Source organism: Heteronotia binoei, chromosome 17, assembly GCF_032191835.1.
Source record: "Heteronotia binoei isolate CCM8104 ecotype False Entrance Well chromosome 17, APGP_CSIRO_Hbin_v1, whole genome shotgun sequence".
In the NCBI taxonomy this organism is placed as follows: Eukaryota; Metazoa; Chordata; class Lepidosauria; order Squamata; family Gekkonidae; genus Heteronotia; species Heteronotia binoei.
This window is the reverse complement of record NC_083239.1, coordinates 26,139,582-26,167,358: the sequence shown is the minus strand read 5'-3', so window position 1 is coordinate 26,167,358 and position 27,777 is coordinate 26,139,582. Positions and strand designations below refer to the sequence as shown.

The following is a 27,777-nucleotide window of genomic DNA, read 5'->3' as shown; positions in this document are numbered from 1 at the left end:
CAAGCCGGAGTGGATGCTAGAATGTCAGGGAGATGACTAGTTGCTTCCACAAAGCTTCCTCCCAAAGCCCACAGCTATATAGCCCTCTGCTGGCTGTTGCCCGTTTGGGCTAATTGCTGGCTCAGGGAGGCAGCCAGGATCCTGTTACCACTCAAGCATCCTTGCTCTTAGAAGGGCCAGAATCCTCTCAGAACTCAGGGCTCAGGGAGCGTCTTGCTTGTGAGCGTGCCGCCCTCCTCCGATCCCTGAGGTCCTGCCGGAGGCGGTCACGCACACGAGCCACCCGAGAGGGCGAGGCAGGGGGGCTGGGATCTTCTCCAGCAGGAGGCAGGGGCACTGGTGCAGGTGGCAGGGGCACAGTTTCCTCATCAGACTCAACTTCCTCTGAAGGGTCCCCAGCACCCATGACATATACTTTCTTGAAATTATCCCTTTTTTACCCCTCCCCTTGGGTTTCCTCTGTGTGTGAGGCTCTGCCTAGTGTGGCAGCCATTTTGGGGTTGGGCCTACTACCCTGTGTCAGAATTCCATAGGCTCAAAACAGTTGGGGAATGTACAAAATTACTGACAAGGAATGGAAGATGAAGGCCTCTGTGGTTTGTTAACCAAGATCAAGGGGAAGAAGCAAAGCATAATATGCGCTTATGCGGTGCAACAAGAACAGGTGCATCAAAGCCCCTGGGAAGAAACAGGAAGGGGAATGAGTCAACTCTCGGCATTGTTATTAATGAGAATCATTAATGCAAATATTAATGAGAATCATTAATGCAAATATTAATGAGAATCATTAATACCATCCATTTGGGGGAGGGCTCAGCACCAAGACTGCTTTCAACTGCTGTGATTCATGCACAAATTTTGAACACACCGTGCTGTAAACACTTGAAAATGCAGAAGCGCACTAAATGGGAATTACTCATAGCCTAACAAGCACTAACAAAACAGGGTGACATAGCCACCATTTGCATCAGCACAGGAGTGAACTGAAACCCCCCAGAGGTAAAGGAAGAAGAAGTTCTAACTGCTGGACTTAAAGACGGAAGCTTTGAATGGGATTTTATGTAACACCCTTTGGGCAGGGTCCAACAGAACTGGCACAGTAGAATACAGCAGGCAGTAGTGGCTAAAGCACTGGACTATGACCTGGTAGACCTCAGGATCTGGTAGATTTCAGTTTCTAATCTCTCCTTTGCCGCAAAGTTCATTGGGTTTGCTTGGACCAGTCGCTCTCAACCAGTCTGACTTATTGAGGGATACTGCAAGTCTAAAATGGCCAAAGAGAGAACAACGGGCATTGCTCTTCACTGCTTGGAGAAAAGAGGTGATAAAAGATTGACCGGAGCATGGGTCCTCAATCTTGTTCAATGCATGGGCATATAGGTAGTGGGTGCATCAGCAGAATAGTTGCGATGGGGGCTGGCTCTAATCGCAACACACTACAAAAGTTCTACAGAAAGTTGAAATAGTTCCAAGCTAAGCTTCCTCCTCTGAGGAAGGCAGTTGTTACTAAATGTATGGTTCCATAAATACGAGTGATACCTCCTGGGCTTTTCAGAAGAGTCAAGAGTTTTTTATAACTTGTTTTTCTCTACCTTAAGGAGTCTCAAAGCAGCTGACAATCACCCTCCCATCCCCTTTCCCAACCAGGCACCTTGTGATGTAGGTGGAGCTGAAAGAGTTTTGACAGAACTGTGACTGGCCCAAGGTCACCCAGCAGGCTTCCTGTGGAGGAATGGACAATTCACCACTGAAGTAGAAGAAAGCCAGGGCTGACTGTTTGCTTTGGGGGAAGAAGCTAGTGGGTGGCAGGCAACGCACTGGCACTGTGGCACCCATGGGCACCATGTTGATTATGCTAGACAGATTTGCCGCTGAGCATAAAATCTATTGGTGAGTGGGATTTTATTCCAGCACCTTTGATCTAGAAGCTCCTGATAGTTGACTGAAGCCAAGCTCATTGCAGCGGCACCTAGCCACAGTCCAAGGAAAACAACACAAGCAGAATCAATGCTCCTTCCATGCTGGAATCAACTAGAGACACTGCAACCAGGCCTTTCTTCTTTAAAAACTGAGGCAAGCAGGATCCAAGATGACACATGGTAGTGTAGAAGGGAAAGAGCACAGGTGACCTGAGGTTTTTCACCCCATCAATACTGGGGGGTTTTGTCTTTGAAGCTCCTCTGTAGTTCCAGCCAGCTTTAACAAAATCAGAGTAATGACGCCTGCATGATTTCAGTTGCTTCCTGATTTTGTATATGGGATCCCCTTATTTCCCCACCACTCAATAGCCTGCATACCCAAGATGCTAGGAGAAGAGCTTTCATTGGGGTGGGACAAACTGAGGGGAAAGAAGGACTAACTCCTAAGAGGGAGAAATTCTTAGCTGTGCTCATGAAGATGTTTCATACTGTCCCTTTCTGGAGCTAAGAATGTGAGCTTTCTAATGAGCTACTAGTGCCAGTGGTGGGTCTGAATGTAACATTTGGGTTCTCAAGTTAAAAGTGAGATTCCTGGAGCTGATCCCTATGGGAATCTGACCTGGCTGCTTAGTTTAAGAGATGGAACTAAATAGAAGAAGATGATATTGGATTTATGTCCTGCCCTATACTCTGAATGATCTCAGAGTCTCAGTGGTCACAATCTCCTTTACCTTCCCCTTCCCCACAACAGACACCCTGTGAGGTGGATGGGGCTGAGAGAGCTCTTGCAGCAGCTGCCTTTCAAGGACAACTAGAAGAGCTATGGCTGACCCAAGGCCATTCCAACAGGTGCAAGTGGAGGAGTGGAGAATCAAACCCGGTTCTCCCAGATAAAAGTCCGCACACTTCACCACTGCACCAAACTGGCTCTCAGATACCTTAGGATCATGATTCTAGACCCAACCTATGATGTATGATGGGGCTGAGTATCTCCTCAACCACCTGTGGCAGCAGTCCACCAACCTGCCATCCATGGATGTCATAGCATTCACCAACAGGTTTTATGGTGCCCTTTGACTTCTTCAACAACACATCTTTTCTCCCAGAGTAACAGCCAGTTCTGGCTTTCCTCCACCTTGTGGAAGCAGAACATGCTTTGGAAGAACTCAAGAGACGTCATCCTATTTGTACCTACAGCAAGACCCCATTTGGAAACACCTCCCACCATGGCAGGAAGACGCTTTGCCCTCTTTAAGATTTCAAAAGACTGACAAGATGGAGTACCTGAGCTACACATGTCAATTTAGAGGGTGCTGTATCTCAAGCCACAACATCAGGACTTTTTTTGTAGCAGGAATTCCTTTGCATATTAGGTCACACGCCCCTGATATAGCCAATCCTGCAAGAGCTTACAGTAGGCTCTCTAATAAGAATCCTGTAAGCCCTTGGAGGATTGGCTACATACAAGGGGTGTGACCTAATATGCAAAGGAGTTCCTGCTACAAAAAAAGCCCTGAACAACTCTAAAGGAAGCTTTGTGATGACAGCCCCAGCTTAAGCAGTCACCTTACAACCACAGAAGAGATGGTCTCCTGACCAAACGGAGAAAAATAAGTCAATTCACAAGCCTTCCCAGAGCTAAATCAGCATGCTCCATCTGACAGCGTAAAGCTGCTCCCATCCTTCATCTGCAGCCCTTCAAATCAAGCCGCTCAGAGGTCTCCCAGGAGCAGAGCAAGACAGAACGGGAAAAGCGTCGGACTTGAAGCTTCCATCTCTCTTTAATTTTTGGTGTTATTTAAATGATCAGTGGCAAACAGACAGGCTGGCCCCCTTGGGCCAATGTAAGCAGACTCACAAGTGCTTCAGTCAGAGATCAGCTAACAAGGATGTCTGAAAGCATTAATATTGGCTGAATATAGCCATACAATTAGTGCCAGTACAAAGCTGACTCTGCTTAGAGTTGCTAATACAGCTGTAATGAGCCCAGGTACAGCAGCTCTATCAGTGTCAATCAAAGCCAAGGAAGAGAACCCAGAACTGAGACTCTTCCTGCCCCCATGTTTAAAAAAAAAGAAGAAGTATGAAGCAGGCATGCATACAGGAGAAAAAAGGCCAGGAAAACACAAAACACAAAAGAGGTCTCTTGTGGCACAAGCTTAGCACGAAAAGCTAGTGGGAAATGTAGATAGATATGACCCCTCTGTGGGTGGGGCGAGGTGGTTCATTGGTTGAGTATCTGCTTTGTATGCAGACAGTCCCATTTTAAATTCCAGGAACTGCTAGTTCAAAAGAAGAAAGATCAGGTAGAAGGGGATGCAAAAGATCTTTGCCCGATACCCTGGAGAGCTGCCGGAAGTCCAAGTACACAAAATTGACTCTGATGGACCAATTGTCTGACTCACAAGAAGGCAGCTTTGTGTGTTCTTGTTAAGGGGATAGGCCATGGGGTAGAGCATCTGCTTTGTATGCAGAAGGTCCTAGGTTCAATCCCAGGCATTGCCAGTTTACCTGGGCTTTTTTTGTAGCAGGAACTCCTTTGTATATTAGGCCACACACCCCTGATGTAGTCAATCCTCCAAGAGCTTACAGGGCTCTTAGTCCAGGGCCTACTGTAAGCTCTTGGAGCATTGGCTACTTTAGTGGTGTGCGGCCTATTATGCAAAAGAGTTCCTGCCACAAAAACAGCCCTGCAGTTTACAAAAAGAATCCAGGAGGAGGTGATGTGAAAGACCTCCCTCTGACTGAGACCCTGGAGAACTGCTGCAAGTCAGAGTAGACATGTTTTGACTCAGTAGCCCTGTTCAGACAACCCATCAGCACACTGACCACATGGGATGGGAGAGCAAACATGAGCATGCTGGAGCAGTCCCCTGCATCCACACGATTGTCAAGTCATCTGCATGGTGCAAACACATGGAGGAAGGATTCATGTCTGCACTGCCACCCCATGATCAGTAATGCTGCTTTCCAAATGCTGCTGGTCATGAGGATGGACTGTATACCTGGAGGCAGGGCCAGCTCATGCCCACTCTCTCTCCCTGCACATTCAGTCAATACACAAATGGGTTTTCTGTACAGAGCTGTTGAGTCCAACTTCTGTGTCTACTCTGACCTGCAGCAGTATAAGGGTTAGTGTAAGATATCTTCCTGTGTTCATCACCAGCTACTTCTGTACACATTCTTTTATTCTGTTCATTGGCAAGCAGAATTGGCAACTTCTTTTAAAAATGTACACTTTCCCTAGCTACCCCAACCTCCAGTGGTGTCTGTAAAGAAGGGGGACAGCGGGACTTCCATTTTGCACCACACAGAACCATGAAGTGGTCTAATGGAACCATGCAACACAGCCCATTGCTCAGTAATGCTACATATCTATACATTATTTATTTTATTTATTTAGTGGGTTTATATTCTGCCCTTTCCCGTAAATGGGCTCAGGGTGGATCACAACATACAGTAATAACAATAAAAACCTACAATTCAGAGTTAAAACTATACATTAAAATTAAACAAGTAGAAACAATAACGCAATAAATAAAGCGCACCACAAGCGGGAAGGGCACATCATACAAGGTAAGCAATTATAGGCCCAGATTAAATGATGGTAGTAATAGCAGGATAGCACTGTAGTAAATTATGCTGGAAAATAAAAAAAACACAAACCTGTTTAGTGTTAATAATTGTGAACTCACTGCATTTTGTATCGGGGAAAGGAAACATACCATGGAGGTACTTTGTACGAGTGTCCTCAAGAGTACATTAAGTTTAATCATGGGTACCAACGGGGCTGGTGCCAGCATCGGCTAAGGTGGAGCATCTGCCAGGGCTCAGGGATTCTGGATGGACCCAGTAATACCAAGCCCTATCTGCACACTTCCTCTGCCACCCACCGGCCTACCCTTCCTTGTGGCAGGAACAAGTCCCTGGCAGTTATAGCTTGAGATGTCATTGCTGTATGTTTTGCTGGTATTATTAACCTTGTTCATTATTGATTGATTCTTATATTGTTGCATTTTTATCTGTGTGATGGACTAACCCCATACTGTGATTCTATCCATGAATACTAACCCCCATTCAATTTTGTTAGATATTTAGTGTTCTGTGTGCAGTGGGATGTTCCAGGCCTGCAGGTAGAAGAAGAGCACGGGGAGACAGCTCTAATCTAGCCTCCCTGGATAATGCCAGTGGTTTTTTTGTGGAAGGAACTCCTTTGCATATTAGGCTACACCCTCCAGATCTAACCAGCCTCCAAGAGCCTACAGCGGTCTTCTTAAAGGGCCTACTGTGAGCTCTTGAAGGATTGGCTACATCAGGGGGGTGTACCCTAATATGCAAAGGAGTTCCTGCTACAAAAAAAGACGCCCTGGGTAATGCTGATAGGAGCCAACTGGAAGGGAAGAGTATGGGGAATGTGGCATTGACAGGAGGTAACACTGAGGCCTGTGCAGGGCTTTTTTTTGTAACAGGAACTCCTTTGCATATTAGGCCACACACCCCTTATGTAGCCAATCTTCCTGGAGCTTACAGTAGGCTCTATACTAAGAGCCCTGTAAGCTCTTGGAGGATTGGCTACATCAGGGGTGTGTGGCCTAATATGCAAAGGAGTTCCTGCTACAAAAAAAAAACCCTGGGCCTGAGAAAGGAATTTCTATTAATTCAAAAGACTTTTGATGGGCACAGGGGAAAGGGGGAGCTGTTATATTGTAAACTATAATGCTAGGGGGTCTGCTAATTCCCTTCAGTCTGGCAAGACCTGGTCTTGTGAATGCATGCCATTAATGTTTGCTTCAAGCCTCATAATTAAAACTTCTTTGGAACCAACACCTAAGGAGCCTTGTGATTAAACTGGGGCAAAGTCTTCTACTTTGCCGTCTCACTTACAAGCCTTCTGCCTCCTGTGTTCCTGGTTTCCTGAGCTGCCCGGGACCACCAGGCAAAAGTGTGCAGGTGTTGCAAGCAGCGCTTCTGATGGCCGCAGCAGTGGCACTCCCAGCCACACCCACCACCCAGTGCCACTGAGGAAAGGGCATGCAAGGGGCTGTGAACGTGGGAGATGGAAGGAGTCATGAGCTGGCAGGGGAAGATGCACAGGCAGTTGTGGGGGACCTTGGTGGGGATAGAAAGGGAGGTGTGGGGTTGATCACTCTCTGCTCAGGACCCCTCAAAACCTAGAACTGGCCCTGGGTCCCAGTTCAGAAAGTTGTGGGAATCACTGTGCAGGAGAATGAGCCCTTGGGGAACAGAGGTACTTGCACTGCAAAGAGGAACTCTCCCATAAGCTGCTTGACAAGAATTGGCACCGAGTGGGATATAAATCTGATAAATCAATAAATGCTTGAGCATGAATTCGATTGTGCTCTGTTTTTCAGAGCTATAATTAAGAGCTGCTTTCAGGAAAGGTGAGGCGAGAAAGAGAAGACTTTGACATAAGGAGATTCCCTTAAGGGATGCATCTCATGCCACCCTGTGAATGAAGCCATCTCCAAAGAAAACTGGAAATGGTGGCTTGACCGTGCCAGGCATCATCCTTCAATAACCACTCACTCCTGCCACTGGTGCTGTGGCTCAGTGGCAGAGCATTTGCTTGCTATGCAGAAGGTTCCAGGTTCAAACCTCACCATCTCCAGTCAAAAGGGCCAGGCAGGAGGTGATGGGAAAATCTGAGACCTTGGAGAGTTGCTGTCTGTAAGAGTATGCAATACCAATGGGCCAATGCTCCGATTCAGCACAAGACAGCTTCATGTGTTCACAGTTGCACCACAATGCTGAAATGGAGAGGTTTGGTATTCATGCCCCCCCACCCCCTCCTGTAGCTTGCAAGGGTGAAGAAAAAGCACCTTTAGGTTGCTCTCATCACTCAGTTCCCCCAGCATTTCACCATTACGGTGTTATAATTAAAAGCTGCTTTCAGGAAAGGTGAAGCGAGAAAGAGAAGACTTTGACATAACCCTCTCCCTATATGTGCCCTGGAGATCACTACGATCCAGCACACAACATCTGCTGACCATCGCTGGCCCAAAGGACATCCGTCTTGCCTCAACCAGGGCCAGGGCTTTTTCAGCCTTGGCCCTAGCCTGGTGGAATCAGCTCCCTTTAGAGATCTGGGCCCTCACAGAATTGTTACCTATCCGCAGAGCCTGTAAAACAAAGCTATTCCGCCAGGCCTTTGGTTGAGGCAGCGGGTGTCCTATTCCACCGACTGGCCCGATGTGGTGATCCACCTCTGCTGCAACATAAATTTATTTCATTTACTATCTTCGGTTCATATAATATGTGACCAACTGAGCTACCATTTATAATTTTGTTATAATCTGTCAAACTGTTCACATCATTCTGGTTTTAATTTTTGTTTTTTATACTGTTTTTAGAATATTGTGATCTGTCCTGAGCCCTTCCCTGGGAAAGGGTGGACTATAAATTGCCTAAAACAAACAAACAAACAGACAAATATGTGATGCTGTTAGCCATCAGCCACGTGCTGTTTACCCCCTATGTTTGTAAGATTGTTTACTGTGCTGCTCCTGTTTCGTAATGTCTCTTTTTATAATTTTATTTTGTTTTATTGTCGTAAGCCGCCCTGAGCCCACTTGCGGGATAGGGCGGGATATAAATCCAAAATTTAAATTGAATTTAACGTGAGTGTGCATGGAGAAACAGACATGCACATTTCACAATGCAGAGTCCTCAACCTCCGAAGAGCCAATCCGGGTAACCTTGGGGACACCAGAGGCTGTCACAGTAGTACCCTCAACCTTTATCCAGCACCAGTGCTGTGGGGCAACCTGTCATGTCAAAGAACACCCTATGCTGAACAAAAGGGCATGGCGATTCAGGCAGGGAGCATTAAAGGGCCCTCTCTCACATCCATGCACGCACACTCTCCACCAAGAGCAAACAGAAAGGAGGAGGACAAGCAGACTCAATTCCTACCACCATCCATTTTGCCATTAGTCCCCCCACCCAACATCCAGGCCTATAGCGCCCCATAGGACCACAGGGCCCAGCCTCCTTGTGGATTTTACAGGCCCACTCCCCAAGCCTTGACTCCCCCCCCCCCTGATAGCCTCAGCACATGAAGCAGGTAGCAGCACCAGCAAGCTCTCCCCTGAAGCACTCTGAGCAGAGATGGGAGGGTGGGCGGGCAGATTCTGAACACTGGGTGGGTAGGTGGGCAGCCAGCCCCAACCCCTGCTCCCAGCAGCCCTTAGTCCAGCCATGAAGAGCTGGAGGCGGCATGTGCTGCCTTGTTTTTCACCACCATGAGCTTGAACGGTAAGTTCTTGGGTGGGTGGGAGGAGATGCCCCAAGACTGAATAGGTTGCAAGGGCAGCTAGAGTCCTTTTGGGGTAGACAGGGAGGAAGGGAGGAGGGCAGCCAGGACACGCCTCCCCCAGCCAACGTGTACATACTGCATGGGTTCCCTGCTGCTCCGAGTTGGGGAAGGACACAGGAAAGCAGGGAAATAGGGAGGGAGAGCAGAGACACAAATCAGCCTTCTTTTGAACTTCAGGATTGGAAGTTGATCACTGCAGGCTGAGCTCCAGGAAAGGTAGAAGGGAAATCGGAGCTTACATGCAATTTAAATCACACTGGAGGAGGGAGGGAGAGGGGTGTCCCCCAGCCTCTCCAGCTTCCTGCTCCCACCCCCACGGCCCCCCTCCAAGCCCCCCTGTGGCCTCCTCCCCCTGTGACTCTTAGCTACGGGGCTGCCAACATCCCTTTCTACAGCTGGGAGCTGCCACTCTTTGCTCTCAGCTGCTGCGCCAGTCCTCTCCAAGGAGCAACTCCCTACCCGTGCCTCTGGCTCCTCTGCCTGTCCATCAGTCTTCTCCCCTTTGGTGAGTGAGGCAACGCAGGGGAACCGAAGAGGGAAAAGCCCCAGTGGCCCCCTCTCCTTTGGCTGCCAGCAATGGTCACGGGCTTCCATCAGAAGAGGGAAAGTGACAGGCAGGAGGCAGCCCACAAACTATGCAGGGGTCAGTGAATCTGTGACAAGGAGCTGCCCACTAAAATGAAAGAGACCGACAAGCGGAGCCAAAGGGGAGCGGAGGGGAAGAGAACGGAGGGAGGGGGCTTCAGTGATGACAGGACGAGAACCGGAGGACAGATTGAGAAGGAACGGCAATTTTCTACTGAGCTACTTGGAACGCACAACCACAAGCACTTTCCCCTCCTTCCTGAATCCTCCATTATCCTGTAGCGGTTAGACAGTCAAACTAGGTCCAGGGAGATCCAGATTCAAGTCTCCACTCGCCCACAAACCTCACTCGCCTTTAGCCTACCACTCCCTCTCACACTAATCTACCTCACAGGGTTGTTGTGAGGATAAAATGGGGGGGAGAGAAATCTATGACTTCCTGAGATCCTCAGAGGAAGGAGGGGAAAACAGATGTCAGTGTAATTTTTCTGCTAGCTCAACAAAGGAATGGAAGTCCCATGCACTGAAAGATAAAGAGCAGGACCAGAGAAAGAAACAGAAGGGGAAACGTTGAATGTTGTGCAAAGAGACTAACTCTGTTAGCAGAGAAAGAGACAGTTGGTGTCCATAGAATCTAGCAAAGGTACTTGGTATCTGATGAACTGAGCTTTGGCCCTCAAAAACTGATAACCTGGAAATTTTGGTGTTCTTTAAGGTGCTATGGGACTCAAATTTTGCTCTTCTACTGCACACCAGTGTGGCTGTCCACCTGAAACTGACTGCTGTATTGTGATTTAGCTGACTGCAATGCCTCTAGCTATTAGCTCATAAATCCCTCTAACTGCAAACTCTCTAACTATTCGCTCATAAAGTTTGCTGGGGGGAAGGGCAAGGGAGAGTTGCTGAAAATGACAAGGGTTTATTAACGAGTGACTATCAAATCAGCTCTGCATTTTGGAACAAGAGGATAGAGAGGTAAAGAAGGGCCCTGATCTGGATAGCCCAGGCAACCCCAATCTCATCTGACTCTGGCAAGTACTTGGAAGGGAGACCTCCAAAGGAATACCAGGGCTGGAATGCAGAGGCAGGCATATTAAGCTATCTCTATGAAAACATCAAAAAAGAAGAAGAAGAAGAAGACCATAGATTTATACCCCGCCTTCCTCTCTGAATCAGAGTTTCAGAGTGGCTTACAATCTCTATCTTCTTCCCCCACAACAGACACCCTGTGAGGTTGGTGGGGCTGAGAGAGCTCTAACAGAAGCTGCCCTTTCAAGGACAACTCTGGCGAGAGCTATGGCTGACCCAAGACCATTCCAGCATCCGCAAGCGGAGGAGTAGGGAATCAAACCCATTTCTCCCAGATAAGAGTCCACGCACTTGACCACTACACCAAACTTTCTCTCACAAGAAGTCACCATGTCTTTCAGGCAAGCAAGCACAGGCACACAAATACTTTTTTAAAAAAAGAGAAGTGAAGAATAGATGGCTTGTGACCCCTGGCAGAGAATCCCAACCAAGATACCTAGAATGGTCCAGCTCACACCTCAGCTACAGAGATCTAGTTAATTGTGCCCCACATCACCTCAAGAGGGAACCAGGTTGGCGTGAGTCCTGAAAGGTCCAGGAAACCCCCTAGTGGAGAAACTGCTGCATGAAGCGGATGCTAGAAAAAGTCAATTAGAAGCTCAGCCGCACACTTATCCCAACATAGTTTGAGGCAGTTAACATTCTGAAGCCCTTTACAGTTTCCCTGGCACGTGCGGCAAAAGGTTTCTGAGCTTCCATTGACAGGGCTTCCAACACTGAGGGCACTTTTCACTTAAAAGCAATCGTAATGCCTGGCCTGAGGAAAGAAGGGAGCATGCCTATCATGCTCGACTCAAGAAACTCTATTATTAATCACTCGAGCAAATGCTTCTTACGACTGCAAAAAAAATCCCGGGATGGCTCCAAGTCATAGATTTAGTGCCACTGAGTGGGAAAGTCTTGAATTCAAAAAGGAAAAGAAATAGATGTGCATTCCCCCCTGCTCTACTTTGCCATCACAACAACCCTGTAAAGTAGAGGGGCTGTGGCATAGACAACTGCGGCTCTGAAGGGACCAGAGATTCTCAGTCTAACCTGAACATCTTTATTGTCCTAAATTATGGGACTTTTGCCCAGCATGCAAAAGGTGCCAGCTTCAGTCCCTGACAACTCCTGTTAAAAGGATCAGGCAGTAGAGAGCCAGTTTGGTGTAGTGGTTAAGTGTGCAGATGCTTATTTGGGAGAACCGGGTTTGATTCCCCACTCCTCCACTTGCACCTGCTGGAATGGTCTTGGGTCAGCCATAGCTCTGGCAGAGGTTGTCCTTGAAAGAACAGCTGCTGTGAGAGTCCTCTCAGCCCCACCCACCTCACAGGTTGTCTGTTGTGGGGCATCTGTTGTAGGGGAGGAAGGTAAAGGAGATTGTGAGCCACTGAGATTCGGAGTGGAGGGCAGGATATGAATCCAATATCTTCTTCTAGGTGATGGGAAAGACCTCTGGCTGAGATACTGGGAAGCTGCTGGCATTCAAGAGTAGACAATACTGACCTTCATAGACCAAGGGTCTGACCTAGTCTAATGCAACGAGGAAAGGGCTGTGGCTCTTCGATGCAGCATCTGCTGGGCATGCGGAAGATCCCAATTTCAGTCTCTAGCATCTCCACAATTCAGGTAATGGGTGATGGGAAAGTTCTAAGATCCTGAAAAGCTGCTGTCAGTTCAAGTAGACAATACTTATCAATGATCTGTAAAGCAGCTTCGTGTGTGATTAGGGACAGGAAAGTGGCCCAACATTGCCACGTGTTTGTGGCTGAGAAGAGATCCGAACCCAGATTTACTTGCTGTGGTCAGTTTTGTACATTTTTGTTTCATGTATTAAATATTGATGCTTTGCCTTTCCCTTTTGACTCAAGATTGAAAAATACAGTAGAACCCCATTAAACTGCCTCCCCAAAAATATGCCTGTAGCTTAGACCCCACAAAAGATTAGACAAAAATAGGAGGGTGTCACAGTGCTTCCAAAAGACAAGGCGGTGCCCCCCTCTCTTCCTCTGGGTGCCCTGTCTACAAGGTAGGAATCTGTATAGACACGGACTGCCACTTGGCTTTGATAGATGCCAATCAGGCCACTGTACAGTGCATACATGATGTTCAGGTTTTACTAACAGGGTGGTGGTGGAAAGAGTCATCATGTCGCAGCTGACTTACGGTGGCCCCATAGAGTATGAAAGGTAAGAGACATTCAGAGGTGGTTTGCCATTGCCTGCCTCTCTGTCACAACCCTGGTATTCCTTGGTGGTGTCCCCATCCAAATAGTAACCAGGGCTGACCCTGCTTAGCTTCCGAGATCTGATGAGATTGAGCTAGTCTGGTCAAGGTCTACCCAGGTCGAGGTCTGTAAACAGTTTACAATCCTCTTTATACATCAAGTGTTTGTCACTCTGCACACAATACATGTGTAATGCTGGTTCACCTATGCCTAAATAATATGGAAAACCTTTGAAAGTTTTTTTTAAAAAAAATTTCATTATTATAAATTGAAATAGGGGTACAGAAAAGAAAGAAGGGGGGGATTTTAAAAAAATTGTAGCAGCCCAGCAGGAACACATTTGCATATTAGGCCACATCCTGGCATCACTATTGTTTCACATAGGGCTTTTTGTAGAAAAGTCCAGCATGAACTCATTTGCATATTAGGCCGCACACCCTGATGCCAAGCCAGTCAGAACTGTGTTTCTGTGCATTCCTGCTCAAAAAAAGTCCTGGTATGTATTATATTTATCTCTTATTTATTCATCAGAAGGACAAACAGCATCAGAGTAAGTAAAACCTTTGACTTTTTAATGAGGGAAGATTCTCAGTGAAGAGACAAAATGGAGCAAAAATCAAGGAACACAGGTTTGAGTTGCATCAGGGGGAAGTTAAAGGTAAAGCAAGGATTTTGAAGACAAAAGAGCAAGAGACAAGACATTTGAGATTGTCCCTGGACGGTGTGCTCCACATGAGAAACTTGCTTTACTCCCTTGAGCTCTTCCAGGAAAAGGGTAACACTTTGGGCTGTACTGTGACAACCAGGTAAATTTTTTCTCAAGATCCCACCTCTGTTCTTTCACAACCTGAAGCACCCTCTCCCATCTTCCACATCCTCTTCTCAAATTTAAATCTGAGTGCTCCCAGCAGTGAATTATACATCATGGGCAGAGGCGGCTGCTAAACCCCATTGTCCCCAGCCTTTTATTAATCCACCTGCTGCCAAGATGCTTTGACTGTTCCTGTACTCAGTTACTGGAGCAATGATCATTTATCAGTTTAACGTGGCCCCTGTTGATGAACAAAACCGTAAATCTGGATCACAAAGGTTGGCTTCTGTCTGCAAGAAAGCCCAGGTATTTCTCTGGAAATGGATGATTTCCCATTCCCCCTTGTTCTGTCTCAAGCTGGTCATTAGCACTTGTCTAATTGTGAGCCTGGATGACAGTAAACGCACGTCAACCTCAGAGCCTCAGAGACAGCCCAAGGACTTAAGGACGTTCATAATACCAGTTCAAACAAGACAGCTATAAGAGCACTCCGCTAACTCTCCCATGTCTCCAGGACAGATAAAACAACTCAAAACATTCCAGCCAATGGGCATAGCTGTTTTGCTGAAACCCATATCTTGCACATGTCTGAATCTCTGAACAGTTAATCCTCTAAATGTTAAGCCAGCAGGCTACTCCTGGAATACACGTTAGGGTTGCCAAGACCAGGTTGGGAAATTCCCAGAACTTGTGGCAGGGGCGGGGGGGGGGGGGGCAGAGCTCAGGAGAGCAGAATTTGGGGAGGGACTTCAGAAGGGTATTATGTTGCCCTAGGTCCCATCTTCCAAAGCAGCCATTTTCTCCGGGGGACCTGATCTCTGTTATCTGGAAATCAGTTATAACTCTGGAGATCTCCAGGACTCACCTGGAGTTTGGCAATCCTAATATATGCTGTTCCCTGTTGTCCCGAGAATGGACCTTGATCAGATTAGCAAAGTGGAGAATATCCTAGCCTCTTACTCAGAAAGGACATGGGAAGCACATGAGATGCTGAAAGTCGCATGTGAGTCCCTGATTTTCCTTTTTCTTTTTATGACAGGAGGCACACGTGATCTATTACTGCAGCACAAGAGGATGAGAGATTTTATGCAAAGACCAGACTCAACACTGGGAGTTTTGTATATTTATTTATAGGTGGTTTCTGGGAAGAGGAGGAGAAGAAAAAGAGGAAGAGGAAAAAGAGAAGGAGGAAGAAGAATTGGTTTTATATCCTACCCTTCTCTACCTTTAGGAGTCTTTGTGCAACTTACAAATATCTTCCCTTCCTCTCTCCACAACAGACATTCTGTGAGGAAGGTGGGGCTGAGAGTGCTCTGAGAGAACTGTGACTGGCCCAAGGTCACCTAGCTGGCTTTATGTGGAAGAGTGGTGACTCAAACCTGGTTTTCCAGATTAGAGTCTGCTGCTCTTAACCACTACACCAGGGGTGGCCAACGGTAGCTCTACAGATGTTTTTGCCTACAACTTCCATCAGCCCCAGCCATTGGCCATGCTGACTGGGGCTGATGGGAATTGTAGGCAAAAACATCTGGAGAGCTACTGTTGGCCACCCCTGCACTACACCACTGCTGGCTCTCAATGGTGTCTGGAACTCTGATTCAGATGGGGACCATAGTACAGGAGGTGCAAGAGTTAATGCCAGCACCAAAAGACACCAGAGGTGACCCACACATGGGACCAAACTGGGACCAGAGCACAACAGAAAAGGGAGTTTGGGTCCCTCAAGCCCCATTGGTGCCCTAACCCAAAACAACCCCATCGACCTTTAGGATTCCAGATTTCCCATACAGTTGCAGAAAATTCCAACCCTACTGGACTGTTTCAGTTTAAAAAAAACAAAAACGCAAAGGAGCAGAAGCTTAACTCCACCCTGTACCACATTCCCAGTCCAAATCATCATTTCATAAACTGTCTATTTAAAAAAAGGGGGGGGGGGGACAGCTGCAAACCTCACACATAGAACTCCTACATGTTCCATCTCAATCACCCATGTGTAATTTAAGGGACTCTGTTCCACATAATTCATTTTTTCACAGTTAATTAGTCAAAAAGCCATTGGTACAACCAATCAGCAGAAGGATTGTCAATACAATAGGCAATATTTACTGAATTGTTCAGCCTGACTTCATCATCACTGCCCTGTGTTGCTTGGTGGCAGAATACTTGCTTTGCCAGTAGAAGGCCTCAGGTTCAGTCCACAGCATCTCCAGTGAAAATAATCTCAGGAACCAGGATCTGGGAATTATCTCTGCCTGAAAGCTTGGAGGGCTAATGTAATTTATGGGATAAAGTAGTGCGCTAGATCAGGGGTGCCCAAAAAGTCCATGGACACTTCTGGAATTCTGACTCAGGGTGGTGGGCACAACCTCAAAGTGGTTGCCGCAGGAGGTGGAGCCAACCACAAAATGGCTGCCACAAGAGACAGAGCAAAACACACAGAGGAAGCCCAAGTGCAAGGGAGAAGAGGGGTGATTTAAAATATGCACTAGGAAAGAGGAGTGAGAGAGAATAAAACAAAAACTGTGAAGGTAGCTGCTGCCCAAACAACATCATTTTAATCCACATAGCTGATTGGATCTCCAGTGGCCAATCAGAAATTCTGCTCAGCCAGCGTTCCACCTAGACCCACCCACCTTCTCAAAACATGAGCATCATTTGGGGGACCCCTGAGTTAGATGCTCTGATTTGGGGTAAATCAGCTCTTTCACTTCCATCTTCTCCTTGACCTTTGATCTGACCTCTCAGGGGACCTTTCCAGGAGAGTGGTCCCAACCGCTTTGGCTGTCTATCAGCACAGTCTGGACGAAGACTCAAAGCTCCGTCTCCTTAAACTTCTTCTTTCTCAAGTTAAAAGGCTATAAGTATTGCCTAGAGGCTTGGGGCTTTCAAATGACCCCTGGTCTGTGCAAATCAGTGAAGCGGTTATCGAATTTTACTATGGAAGCAGGCTTACAAACTGACAAGGGCAGCTGTTTGTGCTAGTTGCAGCTGAGCAAGATCAATGTGCAAACTGCTCTTTGCTTCGAGCTCTTTGCTTCCCAGAGGTCTCTGCCACAAGCACCTTAAATAAAGCTGCCGTTCTGCTTTTCTTCTTAAGCTGCGTCTATCGTTGGCAGCTTCCAGCGTTACTGTTTATGCAACTTCAGTGCTTTAAAAAAAAGTGCAGAAAGCAACAATGTAAAAAAAGATTTTTTGAAAGTCAAAACACTGGGAATTTTGCACAGCTGCTTAACCACCCTACCTAGGCATGTGCTGTGCCATCACGTAGCAACCACCTGATGTTGGCCTCAGCAAGGGGCTTTCAAGGCAAGTGAGAAGCAGAGTCTTCTCATCCAAGTACCAGCCCTGCTTACCTTCTGAGATCCGGCTATACCATGGACATATGGCTACCCTAGCCAAGGGCTGTCAAGTAAAAAGCAAGGGTGGTTGGCCATTGCTTTCCTCTGCAGAACCTTCCTTGGTGGTCTCCTATCCAAGTAACAACCCTGGTTAATTTCTGAGATCTGATTAGATCAGACTATACCATGGACTTATGGTGGCCCCGTCAGGGGGCTTTTAAGGCAAGCGAGAAGCAGAGGCAATTGCCATCACCTTACTCTGCAGAGCCTTCCTTGGTGGTCCCCCATCCAAACATTGACCCTGTTTAGCTTCCAGGATCTGAGAAGCTCAGGATGTTCTGTACCTCCTTCCCTCCCATTACCATCCTAATCCCTGGGAAAAGGAATGAATACTTCTTGGCAAAACCACTGGTTTTCCCAACAAAAGCAAGATCATTTTTAAAGAGTGATGTTGGCAATGAGAGCTCCTCCTACCTGCACACTTGGTCCTGCTGATGAGTGGAGGCCCAGGTCTGCCGGTCCCCCCATCCCCAGGCCGGGTGAGCAGGACACTGATCTCGTACTCAGTGTCAGGATCCAGGTGCCACAGCTTGTAGGTCTGCATGTTCACGGCGTGCACTTCTGACCATGGGCCCGAGGTCATACGGTACTCAATTTCCTTCCTTACAATGGGACCGTCCCCAATGATGGAGTTGGTGTTGAGCTGGATGATCAGGTAGGTAGAACCGGCTCTTAGCAGCTGCGGGGGTGCGATGGGAGTGGGGGGCTCTGTTAAGAAGGAGGGACATAGGGTAAGTGGACCACAACTTACTTTCTTTCCAGACCAGAGGTCCCGAACATGGCACCTGCTGACACCTTTCCTGGTGCCCACAGGTATCCACTTAAGAGTATTTAGAAAGCTGGCCTCCAGTTGGCTATGCAGATTTTGTAAAAGTTACTTCAGCAGTAGCTGCCACCACAGCACAACTGTCCTTACTGCAATGCTGAAAGTCAGCTGTGTGAATGCAAGAAAATATTTTCTATTTTAAAGGCACTTGCCTGAAATTTTGTAGAATTATTATTAGAGTTACTCTCTGACATTTTGTGGTTGGTCCTGGCTCCTGCTGCAGCCATTTTCTGGTTGTGCCCATCTTCTTGGGTCACAATAACAAAAGTGCCCTCGGGCTGTAAAAAGTTGGGGGCTCCTGTTCCAGACTCTCCTGAAAATTACACCTCTCCTCTCGCATATATCTTTATGTGCCACCGAGTCACAACTGACTCAGGGCTATCTCAACAAGGGGTTTCCAATGCAAATGATTAAGGAGAGGTGGTTTGCCACTGTCTTCCTCTGCACAGTCTCCCTTGGGAGCCGCCCATCCAAGTACCAATTCTGCTTAGCTTCTGAGATCTAGTAAGATCCGGCTATACCACACCATTCTACATCCCATCCTCTCACATACTCATTCCTTATCAACACCAGAGAAGCAAATCAGGATCCTTCCTGGGCCCAAGCCTTTCAGTCTTACCGCAGTGCAGACACTATGTAAAGCTGCTGCAGTGTTTCGCCTGAAATAATTAAGGCTCCTGTGACATCTGTCAAAATAACTGAACAAAGTATGAGGTGGCAAGCATTGCCCTTGCTATTTTTCCCTCCTCCTCTAACAAAGCGTGTTCATTGACTCATAAAATCTGCTCCTCCTTGAAAATTAGCAAGTGTTCTGGCACTTTGGGAACAGAGAGACACTAAGCTCCCGTACCTGTTGGTCGGTTCTCAGATTCAAAACACATTTCTCCATGCTTTAGTTCTGTAACACATTGCAGGACTTGGTTTGCCCACTGTGTGTGATGCTGGACTTCCAGTATCAAAATTATTAACCACATATAGTGTGACTCTCGCAGAACCACCTTGCTATTTAATGAAAAACAGCTCGCCACCCAATTCCTTCAGCAGGGCTGGATCTAGGAAGGGGGACAGAGGGGGGTGTCTGCCCCGGGTGCCAATGGAGGGGGATGCCAAATAGGGTATGGAGTCCATTGTATTCTATGGGACCATAACATAGAATGGCCCATAAGGGGGCACCATTTTTAATTTTGCCCCCCCTCAAAAAACATGTAGATCTGGTCCTGTCCTTCAGCCCCACCTCTCCCAGAAGGACAGTCATCCAGGCAGCCCCAGGCTTCACTTCGTACCTTTCACAATCAACTCGGCAAAGTTGGAGACACCAGCGCCCCTGCTGGATTGGGTAACGCAGCGGTAAAAATCTTGCTCCTGCTTGGAAACTTTGTCCAACTGAAAGGTTGCCAAGAATCTCCGGTGGCTGATGTGTTTCACGGAGGCAGCTGGTACAATCGCTCCATTCTGCCTCTGCCGTTTGGAAAGCAAAAGGAGAAAAAGATATTGAAAGGTAGCTAGCGTCTCCTTTTCCTGTCTTTGCCCCCTGCCCCCTCATACCTTTCCACTTTGCGATCCTGCACTGCATCCCTGTAGTGCCAAATCTGGACAACAGTGTCTGTCCTTCCTGTTTCTGCCCCAGTTGCATATAAAGCAAGACTGGAAGTGTTGTTTTAACAGTGCTGGAAAGCACCATCAAGTTGCAGACAACTTATGAAGACCCCCACAGGGCTTTCAAGGCAAAAGATGAACAGATGTGGTTTGTCTGCCTGACGCTGCACAACAACCCTGGACTTCTTTGATTGTCACCAGTCCAAGTGACCATGCCTGATCCTGCTTAGTTTCCAAGATCCAGCTAGCCTGGGCCATCCAGGTCAGGGGGCTTTAACAATCAAGACAGCAAAATTCAGTCCCAGACTCCTCAATAGCAGCACTACCAACAATGCACTGGGACCAGCTCTGCGATTTGGAGAGTCAGGACAATATTTTCACAGATGCCTTATAAGACATCATGAAATGCAGTCAGGAAACCATCAGTTCTTCAGGAAGACGGTGCTCCCAGCAGTCTACGGTGACAAGGATGCTGGGGACGACTGACAGAAAGTTTCCAGGAGAGCCTATTGAGATCTTCTGCCCTTTACCCAATTTGTACATCGCCATGCCTCCATACAGAACCCTAGACATTCACTCTATTTAGCTGTGGTTTCAATAGAAGAAGCCAGACCCTCTCAAGCCAGTTTGCATAGGTAAGGGAAACAGTCATGACAAAGTTGGAAGGATCCAGCCCCAACGGTGATGGTCAGAAATGGTCAGAAATAGCGATTCCTGCTTAATTAACCTCTGTACTTTGCCACATTCATGTTCTTATTGGTTCAAGCATCTCCCATGTCATGCTTAAGGCACCATGACACTCACCACCAACTTCTCTGGCACCCAGCAAGTGTTTTTAGAAGGTGGGCAGGACCAGGTAGAGGTCTTTGCCTAGCAATGCTTCTGATTGGCCAGTGGAGATTTGATTGGTTGCACAGACAATCAGAAATGTTGCTTTAGTAGCAGTTGCCACCACAGCACAAGTATCTTCTGTGACTGCAAAGTTTGTAGCTGCACCCACCATGCTGTGTCAGTATTGTAAAGAAGCCCCCAGGCTCAAAAAGATTGGGGACCACTCTATTAGCTAAAGGCAGGGGGCGGGATTTTCTAAACAAATTAAAAACCAGGGATTGTGTTGTTCTAAAAACCAAGTTCCCATCACGCCATCCCAGGCTCTCATAAATACTAGTTTTATTGGTACTTAACGCATTTAAAGCTGAAATATATCTACCATTTTAGATACAGCAAACTGCTGGCATTGCCAAGCCAAAAGGGCAGATATATTACATGTATTTGGGAATCACCCCATAATTGACCCCTTTTGGGAACACTTCTGTGTAATTAAGTGGATGATAGGGTTATGAAATGCCAACAAAGCCCAAGGTGGTGCTGTTCCACTTTTAAAATAATTGTCTCAGGGTTAACGATACAGAATTGGTTACAGCTCTCATAACAGCAGAGAGGATGTTCACCACTGCAGAGTGGAAATCTGTTAATCCACCACCGAAGATGGATTAGTATAGGAGATTCAGTATGTAGTCTTGTTAATGAAATTGACTTATTCTAAGAAGGAAGGAGCCTGATTTCTTTTTAAAAAGAAATCTTAGATAGGGCACAGCTGCATTTCAAGCGGGACGGTGAAAATACTGGCCCCGCCCTGGCTAAAGCTCAGGTGGCTGACGCTTGGAGCACTGTCCCTTTTGGGGAGGAGCTCTGCAGTTAACACCAATTTTCTTTTTTCAGCCACTGCAAGACTTTGTAGTTTAAAGAAAAGCCATAATCCTAAAGTCAGTTGATTTTAAAAGACAGGTAGGGCTTTTTTTCCGGAAAAAGAAATGCCAGAACTCTCAAAAAAGGAAATGAAGGAGAAACACACGGGTATCCCTCATGAACTTTTCAACTTTTTTTTTCTACAATTTTGTTTCCATAAAGAGGTTCCAGAACTCTGTTCCACTGCATTCCCCCGGGGGAAAAAAGCCCTAGGTGGTTGTACCAATGTTCTTGGTGGCGGTACATCCACTGGTCCCTCCCTACCAGCCCTTAGATCTTTCAGGAAACGATGTGTTAGAAGGAACAGGCTGAGGGCACAATCCAAATTGCAAGAACCCAAATGACAGAGACCTGGCTAGTGGACCCCAAGGAACAACCCCAGTAATATTCAGCTTACCTGCATGAGGAACCTCTCTGCTTCGGAGGCCTTCCCAGCAGCCACACATTGAAAAGTAGCATTCTGACCTGCATTCACTTCCACATCACCCAGGCGGGAAAAATGAGGTGCTTTGGCTGCCGGAACAGGGAGAGAGGAGGGGGGGGGGGAATCCTTAGCCATCTCTCAAACGGCATTTCTTTGTTCCTCCTCTTTTAATCATACTCAACAGGATACATCTTAATGGTACATTCACAAGCCATCTAGGACTTTTTATTCCACCATTTATCCAAGGTGCTCAGGGCAGCAAATTTTGTTCTCCCTTTCCCATGCTATCCACATGTGCAGGCTGTATGCTCACATGCTCTATTCAGACAATCTATGTGCAAGGAATGGTATTCATCAAGCATGAATCCCATCCCCCCCCCCTCCCAAACACATGGACACCCTCAGTGTAGGGTTGCCAGGCCCCAGTCAATAACCTCCAGAAGAAATTGAGGGATGAGGACTGGTGAGCCCCACCAAAGGACCACTGGATAACTGGAAACCATACAGGTTTTTTTCAAAATGCTAGAGTGTTTCCTGTGTCACTTCTGGTTTTAACTGGAAGTGTCGTAAGTGCCCTTCTCCCTTACTGAGTCCTCCTCAGTGGCAGTCTTCAAGCAGTGGCTGGACAAACACTTAACAGGGATGCTCTAGGCTGATCCAGCATTGAGCAAGAGGCTGGGCTAGATTGCCTGTAGGGCCCCTTCAAACTTTGGGATTTTATTATTCTATGGACCAGCAGGATACTGGCACACATTCCTCCCTCCACCCACTTCCTCCTGCCAGCACCCAAGGCTCCAGGATTCAACAAAAGGGATTGCCAGGACATCTCCTGCTATGGTATCCCTAACTTTATGGGTTGACTGTCCAATGAACTATTGTATAAAAAGAGTCAACCTTGCACCTTTGGAAGTGTCAGAAATGGTTGCCAATAAAATTTGACTTTCTTGAATATTACCAAGTATCAAAGGGGCTAACAGGGTCAATGACTCAGTTTAAGATTCTCTCAATTTGGTCTCTGTGCATCCATATACTAATCATTCTCTTGTCGATAATTAAGACACTATTCCCCACTATAAATCACTAGGGCTGCTCACTAATTAAAGGTGGTTTATTTTAGTTGATCAATCATCCAGCTTTTTTAATGGATGAAACTAAAATAAATCTACATGTTACCCAAACCCCTTTTTGTAGAGAGTGAAGGACGGGAAGCTAACTTACAAATTAACAAAACGCTAACACTCTTCGTGACAAGGACAAATCGTCTTTAATATTGTTTAGAAAGCCTATGGGCAGACACCCATGTATTTTTGTTTATGGGCATTGCTTCAGATAGTTGAGGTACTTTTATAAAGAATAAATGGGGATGGCAAAAACAGCTTATTGTTCATTCCTTATTAAAGTAACTTGACAAAGCCAAAATGGCTGCCAGAATCAGCAACCAGACAAACGACACATGGGGAAAGGCTCTCTGTCATCTGACACATGTTGGCTTGGATTCTGCATTTCCACACACACAAAAAGGAAGAAAATTCTTTGCCACCATCCACCCATGGCAGCCTGGTCCCACCCCACCCTCAAAATAGTTCTCCAGGGAGATGAGGGACTCCCAGGACTAGCTTGGAAAGAAATCAGAGGTCTCCCTCAGAAAGTTTGATGAGGTGAATACTAGCCTCCATTTTGGCTACAAAAATTCTAGGCTAGATCCAAGCCACTGCATACAGACATGATTCTGTAGCTAGACAACTGACCCAGAAGAAGCACTCAGTGTCACCCCAGGGAGAAAGGTACCAAGGACTTCCAAAAGCTCAAAGATAATATAGCTGGCTCAAATTGTCTGGGAGCCTACATACATCAGGAGATGCACTGATATTTGGCCTGCCTACAACTGCAGTGTGGAGATGCCTCTAGTACAAGCAGTAGTTGGAGCCATCACTAGTGACAAGCCAAGTCCTTGTGGCTCAGTTTAGAACTGGTTCAGAGATCTCTTGTCACTAACTAAGCCTACAGATACATGGTTGTATCTGCTAAGGCCCAAAAATGAGTAGCATGGGATCTTTCTCTTGTGTTTCATTCTCTTTGACCTCTCTCCAAACCCCAACCAACCAAACTTCTGGTTGACTGATGTGTCCCTGCTGCTTTCACTCCCCTTCCTCATCCCTTTCTATGATGATAACTATACTGAGTCTCCTCCAAGGAGGTCAGGAGGCATAGTTGTTAACCTCACAACAGCTCAGCATGGGAGCCACCACAGTGTAGTGTTGAACTGGCCATGGCAGCTTGCTGACCTAAGGCCAATCACATCCACTCAGTCTGACCTATCTTCACAGGATTGTTGTGAGGATAAAATGGAGACGAGAACTATGTAAGCGAATTTGAGTCCACAATGAGGGGGAAGGTGGGGTATAAATAAAACAAATAAGTTAAACTGTATGAGATAAATTAGGCTTTAGAGAGACAGAGACTGGCCCAAAGTGGCAAACTGGGAGGATGCCAGCCTCCCCCCGCCCTTCCCACACAGTCAGCCTTGTGGTTAGATGGAGTTTTGAACATTGGTCTATACAAGTTCTAGATTGACAGCTTTATCCTGCCAGTTCTCCCACTGCTTGCCAAATAATTCCATGTTGTTTTGGAAACTAGTACCTCTGAGGCTTAACTGCCAAACAGGCAAGCTTCTGCAAATGTGCTTCATTTGCAAGATCTCCTCCAATGACAGAATTCATAGGACAGACACACAGTAGCTTGCAATGTCAAAAGACAACATCAGAAAATGATCCACTACTAGATATTCCACAAACCCAGGTTACTTAACAAAAAGAATCAAACTTTCATTGGATGGAAGGGCACAGCAGGTGGTTACCGTTCTATTCTTGAAATCAACAGCTTTTACTCAGGCACTTCCTTCCTTCCCAGGGCCAACTACACTTCCAAGGGCAGGAGGAAGGTACAAGTAACGTTGCCAACTCCAGGTTGGGAAATTCCTGGAGATTTGGGGGTAGATCTCAGGAAGGTAGATTTTGGATATAATGCCATAGAGTCCACCCTCCAAAGCAGCCATTTTCTCCACAGGAACTGATTTCTGTAGTCTGGAGATCAATTGTTATTTTAGGAGAATTCCAGGCTCACTTGGAGGCTGGAAATCCTAGTGGGCAGAGCAGGCAGACAATTCCTCAATTTCACTAGCCACAGGACAACTCTCTCCCAATGTACTGGCTGGTGCTAACCATAAAGTTTGTAGCCCCTTAGCCCTCATTAGTTTATTGATTTATTACATTTTTTTTCAGTCACTGCTCACCCAAAGGGACTTGTAGAGACATACAACACTAAATAATATCGTAACAAATAAGCTAAAAGCTGACCAAAATAGTAAGAAATATTATTATACCACTATCAAATCAGCCTTGAATCTGGGCTTTAGAGCTTAGCAGATATGAACACACACACATCCTCCAATGATCACATGAACATCACTGGGATTTCCCGCTTTCCCATTGCATCAGAGGAGACTTCCCCTCCCCCTTAGCCTATTCCTAATAGGAGGTCATTAATGCTGTCAAGAGCCAACTAACAGAGCCCTGTCAAGCAGCTCATTAAAAGAACTGGCAGCTGACAGCACAACGGATCTGTGACAAGCTGGTAACCTCTGTCAGGAGGGTGACGGAGATGGGAGGACCGTGTAATACTTACAGCAGGGATAATTTAAGAGCAGAATATCATCCAGTCCCAGGTAACCTCTGCGTTCACTGGAGATCACGGCCTCAAAAAGAACCTATGGAGGAGTCAAGCATGGTCTTTGTCAGGACATTCTGACACTGGGATTTTGGGGTGGGTTTCGAGTGAGGTAACATGGCACATTGGCAAAGTCATATAAGGATCCTGTAATATAAGCAGTCTAAACAATGCCTTATTAAAAACAAGCCAAAGACTGCAAAATTATAATGCTGTATGAGCCACTTCTTTATCACAATTATCAATTCCTTTATTCCACTTCCCTCCATGAATAAGTTCACTTTTTTTTCCCCCTGCTTTTATCTGGGCAGCCCTGTTATGGGTGTTAGACTGCGAAACAGTTGACTAGCTCAAATTCACCCTATTAAACTTGATAGTTTTCTGTCATACTGTGAATTAGATAGGAGACCTTATCTTTTATTTCCCTTGGGCATTCAGTAGTGAAAACCTCTCAGGAAGCAAGAATAAGGTTTGGAAAGGTATGAAGTCAGGGCCAAATTACACAGATCCCCAAATGCACAATTCAGAAGAAAGAAAGAAAGAAAGAAAGAAAGAAAGAAAGAAAGAAAGAAAGAAAGAAAGAAAGAAAGAAAGAAAGAAAGAAAGAAAGAAAGAAAGAAAGAAAGAAAGAAAGAAAGAAAGAAAGAAAGAAAGAAAGAAAGAAGGAAGGAAGGAAGGAAGGAAGGAAGGAAGGAAGGAAGGAAGGAAGGAAGGAAGGAAGGAAGGAAGGAGGGAGGGAGGGAGATGGGGGTCAGTTTATACAAATTGGGGTCATGATGTCGAGGAAGGGAGGTAAGTTCATTTGGAGTCCACCCAGAAGGGCAGTTGCATCCTGAAGATACTGCTGATCATCTGGCCAATGGAGCTTTACCTACCAAAGAGCTGTGAAGCAGGGACAGGGAGAAGGTGCTGCCATAGAAAGATGGTTGTGGGGTACCCAAAGGTTGGGTGAAAGGAAAAAAAATATTTTGAGAAATAAATTAAAGTGAGAAGACAAATGATGCTATTTCTGCATGGAGAAATAAATTAAACAAAATACATGTATTTATTACAAAGTGCACTAAAACTATACTTTAAAAATGTTGGCACAATCCGTTCCAATCTAGAACACAATTCTTACTTCTGATGAAGTGGGCTGTCATTTGCAAATACTTCACATTACAATAAATCTTTAGTAAGTAAATCAGTAAGAGATCTACCCTTGTACCTTCAGCAAGCTGAAAAGCAGGGGCAAATTTATTAAACAGTGGTGCTAGATGAGAAGTTCTGGGATCTTTCAGATTGATCTTGCTGACATATTTTCTAAAAAAGATTGTGTCATTTGTCATATGACATGCAGCTTAATGTCTACATTAGTAAAGTGGCATTTATAGACGGATATTAGACGTCCCACCAATAGAACAGCAACCCACAGCCTCAATGGTGCTTAAAATTTAATTATATCTGATTGGGGAGGAGAAGTTCTAATTTCTGTTAACATATGTTATCCCTAAATCAGATTAACATTCCATTACCACGCATGTAAATGGGGGAAGCATCGTTTTACTACTTCGATAGATGATGACGAAATATTAACTCCCCCACTCTCCGCTTCTATTCATAAAGCTAAAAGGATTTGCTGCTATACTACTATTAGATACTTCTAAATTGCCAACCAAGGTAGGGATGATGAACTGGGACTATGTTTGAGAGATGAGGGCGGGATTAGAAAGGGGGAGACAAAAATGAAGGTATATTATGACAGGAAGATAGCAAGATTAAGAAACCATGAGGAAAAGGAACAGAAACTTTAAAAAGAGGAGTTTGTTTTATTGTCTGTAACACTCTAACAGGAAAAAGTCAGTGCTGGCTTGGTTGATGAGTTTAGCAGGATATGAAAATATTTGCCACCTTGGACTAATTTTAGCAGAAAGGCATCTTAAGCAAAAAACAGAGCAACTCCTATTTACTGACTCTGCCTTCTTTGCGCCCCTAGTGGCTGCAGTGCAGAATTGCATTACAAGTTAAAGTAAATGTATTCTGTAACTGCAGCAACTTCAGGGGCCCTCCAGCTAACTTGAGCCCCCAGAATTTTGATCCCTCAGTCTCCCCTCTTGGCAGCCCTGGTTA

At 46.1% G+C, this 27,777-nt stretch overlaps 1 protein-coding gene across 12 annotated transcripts in view; it reads right to left on the bottom strand.

Moving 5' to 3' along the window:
• The window catches only part of PTPRU (protein tyrosine phosphatase receptor type U), a 495,642-nt gene that overhangs the window by 241,474 nt on the left and 226,391 nt on the right, over positions 1-27,777 (bottom strand). For all 12 annotated transcript variants that reach the window (XM_060257887.1, XM_060257891.1, XM_060257888.1 and 9 more), the window contains exons 4-7: positions 25,627-25,708; positions 21,916-22,031; positions 19,457-19,631; positions 17,762-18,055 (exon numbers count right to left, since the gene is read on the bottom strand). In XM_060257887.1, the coding sequence (XP_060113870.1) occupies positions 17,762-18,055; positions 19,457-19,631; positions 21,916-22,031; positions 25,627-25,708 (667 nt within the window). The remainder of the gene's footprint in view (positions 1-17,761; positions 18,056-19,456; positions 19,632-21,915; positions 22,032-25,626; positions 25,709-27,777) is intronic.